The sequence below is a fragment of the Terrapene carolina genome, unplaced genomic scaffold (genome assembly GCF_002925995.2).
Source record: "Terrapene carolina triunguis isolate 2854851 unplaced genomic scaffold, T_m_triunguis-2.0 Scaffold998, whole genome shotgun sequence".
NCBI classification, from domain to species: Eukaryota; Metazoa; Chordata; order Testudines; family Emydidae; genus Terrapene; species Terrapene triunguis.
In genome coordinates this window covers 2,967,111-2,974,879 of record NW_020665349.1, presented here as the reverse complement: position 1 = coordinate 2,974,879, position 7,769 = coordinate 2,967,111, and the positions used below count along the sequence as shown (strand labels likewise).

Genomic DNA, 7,769 nt, shown 5'->3' with positions numbered 1-7,769 from the left:
TACTTTGGGATTTTTAAAAGAACATTATCCCAGTAATTTAAAATTAAATGTAAAATATGCTGTTAAGTGACATATTATGATTGAGATCTTAATCATGCCAAAGCCAGGAAACTGAAAGTAAAGGTGTCACATCAATCATAGCTCGGCCTCTTTGAACGTAATGGAGTTAAAACAATTATTTTTTTGGAATATGATTAAATTTAAAGTTGTTGAGTTATCTCTGATTAAACAAGTGTGTAAATGCCTGTGACACTTTCTCAGGGTGTCCAGAACTGTAAATCAACGTATTACCCCTCTGCCTCAGCATAAAAGGGATCCGCTGGTGCTAAACTGAATGGCAACTCCCAGTCACTCCAGTTTGTTTGCCAGCCCCACAGATTCTACTAGTTCTAACTCTGCCTTCCAGGTTAACCCTTGATGTACTTCAGTTCCCAAACTCTCTAGAAGTGTCTCCCCGCAGCATCCAGCCGTTGTCACTGGACGACCACAGAAATTACCAAGTCTGCTGTCTCTAAAGAGACAATGTGCACAGCGGCTTGCTTGGTTTAATCAGGAATTCACACTCTGCTTAGTATAATAGTGCTGAGATATATTTATGATAAAAGAAAGAGAAGTTTATTAACCAAAAACTGAGATCTAAGCGATACTAACCAAGAATAATAGAGACAGAAATGGTTCCAAATAAAATGAAAGTAGAACACACTTTTAAGTGACTAAAACTTACCAGGCTACAATCCTTGACTAAGATGAGTTCCTTACGTAAAGCAACCTTTCAGCATCCCCCACCCACAGGGCAGGGGATCCACCATTCAAAGATAGAAAGAGCACTGACTTCTTTGTCCCCTAAGTGATGGAAAACCAACATGACTTTTTGTTGTTCCATGTATTCCTGAAAGTTTATCGTCTTTGTCACAAGAGACAGAATGAACTCCTGGGGATCAGACTCCAGTATCTTCCTATCCTGATTTCACATTTTCTTGCTAATTTGTTCCTCCTGTTTACCTTGGATGAAAATGAACTGCCCAATGTCTTCGGAATCACAATGCTCAATTTACGTTGGAGACAGGAAGATAACTATCCTCCCTCTTGTCTGGAAGAAAACCTGTTTCTCCCTTTGCTTGGTTACAGACTTCAAAGCATAATATCAGGGAGTATCCACAGTTCCTCATATAGTGTTAATACATATATTTCACAATGATAGTAATGACCAGTGTGTCACCAGCTTTCATTTTATATCTCCATAACATTCTTGACAGATAAATACTATGACAGTAATGTGTTAGGTGTAGTAAGTTTTTCCGGCCTGCCAAGAGTTGCTGATACAGAGTAGTGAGCCACCAATGGGACTCTGTGTCACGACTCCCCATTTTCTGAACAAAAGGAATGCATAGATCTGCCCATACATTATCGTTCTGAGATGCCCTTTTCCAGAATAAACTTCCCTGAGACCTTTCTAGTGTCGGTAGCGTGTCTTATCTTGTGGCAAGGGCAAACAACAGTGAAAGTTTCAGGAGAAAACCTTGGTCTAGTATAATCTGTGCTACCCCATGTGTCATCATTTAAAATGATTTGTCTGCAGAATTCCTATTCTAGAGGCCTAACAAATAATGGAATTATAGATATAAGAGATGGGAAAGTCATATTAAAGTCATCATGTCCATCTTCCTGCCAAACAGGATGTGTTCTGTTCCCTAGATGCATTCAATATACCTTTTAAAATGGCATTTTTGGCCATTGTGGATCCTATGGCATATTTTTTGAAAGAGCAGGAATAACAGCACTGGTGACCTGGCTAAATTTCATAATTACGTTCTTCAGGCTTAAATTTCTCCTTTGGTTTCAATTTCATATGGAATTGTTCAGTTTCTATCCTGAACTGTCACACAGTGTTCCTGCGTGCTATTAAATTGCTAGTTTGTTATAGTCCAGAAGTGGCTGCTTTTCAGTGGGGGGTGAAATGATTCAGATATAGAATTTTGAATCCGTTTGTAGAATGTACTGGGATCCTTGGATGAAGATGCTATAGAAATATTAGTCATTATTGTAACAAACCTTGGTGGGCTCTTCTCAGTTCTTATTCTGCTTTGGTTATATCAGGAAAGTGGTTATAAACTTCTACATTGGTTTTACATTTTGTGTATATTTGTTTTAGAGCCAAGGTGGACAAATAGGACCAGCAGTTAAGGCGGTACAATCAAGGACTGCCAAAAGCACCTCAAAAAAACGGGTAAGAGACACAACTTGTCACCAAATCCCAAACTTTCTGAGTGACTCCATTTCTCTACATCCATGAGAAGCAAAGTAGATTCCATTTCAATAATGGCCAACTTGGTATAACTGGTGACATTTAAATTTATTTAGCAATAGAGGGTTGTTCTAGACTCTCATTAAGAAGGGAATTACATCAGCAAATTAGAGTATAAAATGGAAATTAAAACTAAAGCAAGAAAACTAGAATGTGCAAACGGTGAGTTTCCTTGGTACATTGCATGTAGCCAACATAGCATTGCCTGGCCATGCTCAATGGACCCCACAGTTATCATCAATCATTGCTAGGCATATGTAGATATTGTACAGTGCTTTGTACTCTTATGGTGTTGTACAAATAATAATCTTATACTGAGGCAGCAGACCCCAGAAACCATAACACCGCATCATTAGGGTCTTACACTGTGATTGTATTTTGGCTCACAGCGTCAAATGGAACTGGGGTGTTTGTGTGAGTGTTCCCGTCTCACTGAAGCATCTTCATGGCTGTTCGGAGGGATGGGGCAGGATCCAAGGGTCTTTGTTTAGTTTGCTGAGCATTCCCCTTGCTGCCTTGTGTGGCAGGCAGCATTCATATGATCATTATTGCAGTCACTGTGCCGGAGACGTGGCATGCATGAGAAGTTTAAACTCTGTACATGGCTTTAAGGCCAGAGGTTGCATGTCTCTGGACTAAGAGATATACAGTTTAATAGAACGGAGACAACTGTATTTAAAAGAAAGATTGATTGATTTTAAATTCAACTCATTAGACATTCCAATTTAAGGGGGAAAAACTGCCCCAAGCTGTTATACCCTTTAATCAGTGACTTGGTGCTCTGCAAGCATAATGGTAATGAAAAGGAATTGAAATTAATCCCTACAGCGATCACTTTTCTATTAGTGATGTAACATAATAACACCATCAAGCACCCCAGTGAAAGCATCTCTCTTTGCTATGGCCATGCAGATAGGATGTTTGCTTGTACTGTGGTGTAACGCCTGCTGACCTTTACAAGAAAACGGTTAACATTGCTCTGCCTACAATATGATCCCTAAATCTTTATATCTGAAATAATTTCTAGGTGTAGCTTATGTAACAACACTTTAGAAATAACTGCTGGTCCTTTACTGAGCCATTGAGCAGTTTCAATTTAGAGCATCAATATAATATGTTCTGCATATGGCTCTCTTAGAGATTGGGTGTAATACGAGCAAGAAAATTAGAGTTGTCATTTTTTAAATTGTGAAGATTAAATGAAAAAACTGTTGCTCTTGTTATGAAAAGGGAAAGAAAAGATCTTCAGACATGACAAGCAACTTTGACAGTAACCAAGGGCCTGATCAGGGTTCAAAAAGAACTAGATAAATTCATGGAGGAAGAATCACAGAAGATTAGGGTTAGAAGAGACCTCAGGAGGTCATCTAGTCGAATCCCCTGCTCAAAGCAGGACCAACCCCAACTAAATCATCCCAGCCAGGGCTTTGTCAAGCCGGGCCTTAAAAACCTCTAAGGATGGAGATTCCACCACCTCCTTAGGTAACCCATTCCAGTGCTTCACCACCCTCCTAGCGAAATAGTGTTTCCTAATATCCAGCCTAGACCTCTCCCACTGCAACTTGAGACCACTGCTTCTTGTTCTGTCATCTACCAACACTGAGAACAGCCGAGCTCCATCCTCTTTGGAACCCCCCTTCAGGCAGTTGAATGCTGCTATCAAATCCCCCCCTCCGACTTCTCTTCTGCAGACTAAAGAAGACCAGTTCCCTCAGCCTCACCTCGTAAGTCATGTGCCCCAGCCCCCTAATAATTTTTGTTGCCCTTTGCTGGACTCTCTCCAATTTGTCCACATCCCTTCTGTAGTGGGGGAGAGGGGGTGTCCAAAACTGGACGCAATACTCCAGGTGTGGCCTCACCAGTGCCGAATAGAGGGGAATAATCACGTCCCTCGATCTGCTGGCAATGCTCCTACTAATGCAGCCCAATATGCCGTGAGCCTTCTTGGCAAGAAGGGCACACTGCTGACTCATATCCAGCTTCTCGTCCACTGTAATCCCCAGGTCCTTTTCTGCAGAACTGCTGCTTAGCCAGTCGGTCCCCAGCCTGTAGCGGTGCGTGGGATTCTTCCATCCTAAATGCAGCCCTCTGCACTTGTCCTTGTTGAACCTCATCAGATTTATTTTGGCCCAATCCTCCAATTTGTCTAGGTCACTCTGGTCCCTATCCCTACCCTCCAGCGTCTCTACCTCTCCCCCCCGCTTAGGTCCTTCAATGTCTATTAGTCAGGATGAGCAGGGATGGTGTCTCTAGCCTCTGTTTGCTAGAAGCTGGGAATGAACGACAGGGGATGGATCACTTGATGATTACCTGTTCTGTTCATTCCCAATGGGGCACCTTGTTACCCAGGGTTACCAGAACCCCCAACAGGGGCAACTGAACTATTTCACTCCAGGCGGTGAAAGGAATAAATCAACAGGAACTCAGCAATTCTGTCTGATCAAGGGGAAATGCAAGTCAGCATGCTTTTGTCTAACACTGCAGTTATTAGATTTAAGCACACACAGACATAAGCAATAGGTTTAGAACATCCCAGATATTTACCTATATTCTGAGACAGTGTTGAGTAATCAACGACAGGTCAGTGCTGGCCAAACACCTTCCTGCCGGGGAGTAAATATGTCAGGAAAACGCCTCTCCCAGGATAGCTCCCAAGGACTGCTCCCAAATACACTCTGTTATCTGAACTTTTTATAACTAACTTCTACTAAACACATAGGTCATAATGATCCCTACTAAGTCATCACTTTTCCTAACTTTAATATCAGAGGCATCTAGACTCAAGGCTGTCCATCCATATATCTTTTTTCACTCTCAGTTGTTTACTTTTTCTTCCCCTCCTCCCATACTGATCAGCAAAACTGCCAGTAGTTATGACCTTGCTTCTGAAAGCCTGTCTCCAAATTAACCGTCCAATATGTGGTGTTCTGTTTCATTAATTCATAGTGGCTGAGTGCACATAATATAATTGCAATTAGCTTGATCACATTCTGGGATATATACACCCCTCAAATCCAGGGCAACAACCTGGCATTGGCCACTGTTGGAAGACAGGATACTGGGCTATATGGACCTTTGGTCTGACCCAGTATGGCCGTTCTTATGATCCTAAGAAGTGCTGAGCACCTCGTAGGTTCATTCAGTGGCAGCTATGGCAACTCCGCACCTTTCAAGGCCCACAAGGTCTGTGTTAGCTAAGACTGGCCAAAGCTTCATTTAGAGAATGAATGGAATCAGCTGCTTCCCTACTTCCATCCCCTCACACCTCTGAAACCGTCCCCATCTCAGTGCATTAATGGGTTTGTTGCTCCTGTGGTAGGATGAAGATGCATCCACTGAAGTGGGAGAGGGGGCAGATGAATGGACACTGTCAAAAACTCTACTCAAACCCCCGGACCAACTGGAGTTGACCGAAGCTGTGAGTAAAAGAGTATTTGGGGTTTTCATGGGTTGTTTACACAAAAGCAGAATCCCTGCAAACACTTCACCGAGTTTTTAGTGCACTATTTCCGCCATTTAAAACAAAATTGCCTTCAGCAGTACGAGCTGGAGAGCATTACCTGAAGGAACCTTCTGGAGCCAATGGGTTAGAAGAGAGAAAATGTCCTTGAGGAGAAGATTTCTCCCCTGTTCTTCCATTGGGGTAGTGGAACAGGGTTTCCCCTGGTGGAACAGCCCATAAGGTCAACCAACAAGCCCTGAGCATCCCAGGGACCAGGAGGATTCTGGGGCCTTTTGTGTTGAGGGTCCTAGAGCTCTGGCCTTGCTCCTTGGCAGCATGGCTCCAATGGAACCACAGAGCCAGGCACATCCCTGTCCACAACTGCCTCCAGATTCTCTGCTCAAAGCGGGATCCCCGCTGCAAAGGGTGGGCCATATAAAAGTGACACAGCCTTAGGTTCTTCATACTTTGCACTGTGATCTCCATAGGGTCAACAGAAGAGAGATGTGTTCCGTTCCCCCCCCCCGCCCCCGCCAGTCCTCCTATTCTCTATAAAAAAAGGTGCTGTTATTAACCAAGAGGCCAATGCTGCAAACACTGACTACTGTGCTTAGTGCTTACAGCTTGAAGTGTAGACTTGCTCTAAGTAATCCCTTTGAAGTGAATGGAGCTACCCCTGGTAGTAAGCATTATGCCCAGTAGTGGTTGCCAGATGGGGCCCTAACTTGGCACATTCTGAACTAACTTTGCCACAGCCATTGTTCCTCCTGGAAGCAACACCTTTTGCTGAGACGCCCATTGCAGTTTGAACATAACGGAAATGAGCCTGAGGAACCTGGAGATCTTTTTATAATAATATATGGAGATATACCTATCTCCTAGAACTGAAAGGGACCCTGAAAGGTCATCGAGTCCAGCCCCCTGCCTTCACTAGCACGACCAAGTACTGATTTTGCCCCAGATCCCTAAGTGGCCCCCTCAAGGATTGAACTCACAACCCTCGGTTTAGCAGGCCAATGCTCAAACCACTGAGCTATCCCTCCCCCCAACATTTTATACTATATGTTACTATTCCAGCTTTAAGAGCGGGCCTGTATTTATGGCTCTGTTTTTCCATTCCAAAGGAATTAAAAGAGGAAGTTACACGCATCCTGACAGCCAATAATCCACATGCTCCCCAGAATATCGTCCGATACAGCTTTAAGGTAAGTGCAGAATGGTCTGTAAATCCAGGTTCTGGTGGGTGCCATTTATTGATTTGTGCTTAGCTTAATGTATAACAAGGTAACTTGTATTTTAGTGTGGATTTACTTTATTTTCCATATACTACTATCAGTTCCTCAAGGGCTTTTGTAGAGGATAAAAGTCTATAAACATTAACATAATTGGCTATGCAGAAACAGGAGATGGCAGTTACTCAACAAGTTCTGAAAGGGAATGTAATTAGTGCAGCTAATCTCAGCTGATAAATTATTTCATTCAGTAGTGGTGAGAGGAGAGAGAGGATTCTTTACAGTCAGTAGTGCATTTATAACTCAATATCTTCATAGCATGTTCCAGTCTCATGAAAATATATGAGCGTTCAAAAACATGTTTTGTGCAATCAATGCCAATTCAGGGCCAAAGTGGGGAAATTAGTCACCAGCCTGAGCTGCAGACAGGGCCGGTGCTACCATTTAGGCAAACTAGGCGGTTGCCTAGGGCGCCAAGATTTGGGGGTGCCAAAAAGCGGTGCCCCCAATTTTTTTTTACATCGTTCCTACGCCCCCTCCCCGAGCGCGCGGTTGCCGCTCCACTCCTCCCGCCTCCCAGGCTTGCAGCGCCAATCAGCTGTTTGGCGCCGCAAGCCTGGGAGGGGAGGAGAATTAGAGCGGGGGCGGCGTGCTCGGGGAGGAGGCGGAGCAGAGGTGAGCTGGGGTGGGGAGCTGCTGCGGGGGGTCACCTCGGTGTGGGGGGGGGAAGCTGCTGCGGGGCTGGGCAGGGCGCAAGGTGGAAGTTTCGCCTAGGGCGCAAAACTTCCTT

At 43.9% G+C, this 7,769-nt stretch overlaps 1 protein-coding gene across 1 annotated transcript in view; it reads left to right on the top strand.

Moving 5' to 3' along the window:
- Positions 1-1,417: 1,417 nt before the first annotated feature.
- Positions 1,418-7,769, top strand: part of DNAI1 (dynein axonemal intermediate chain 1) — a 265,393-nt gene continuing 259,041 nt past the window's right edge. Inside the window, exons 1-4 of the mRNA XM_029913866.1 lie at positions 1,418-1,462; positions 2,153-2,227; positions 5,625-5,723; positions 6,872-6,952. Coding sequence (XP_029769726.1) covers positions 1,418-1,462; positions 2,153-2,227; positions 5,625-5,723; positions 6,872-6,952 — 300 coding nt within the window. The remainder of the gene's footprint in view (positions 1,463-2,152; positions 2,228-5,624; positions 5,724-6,871; positions 6,953-7,769) is intronic.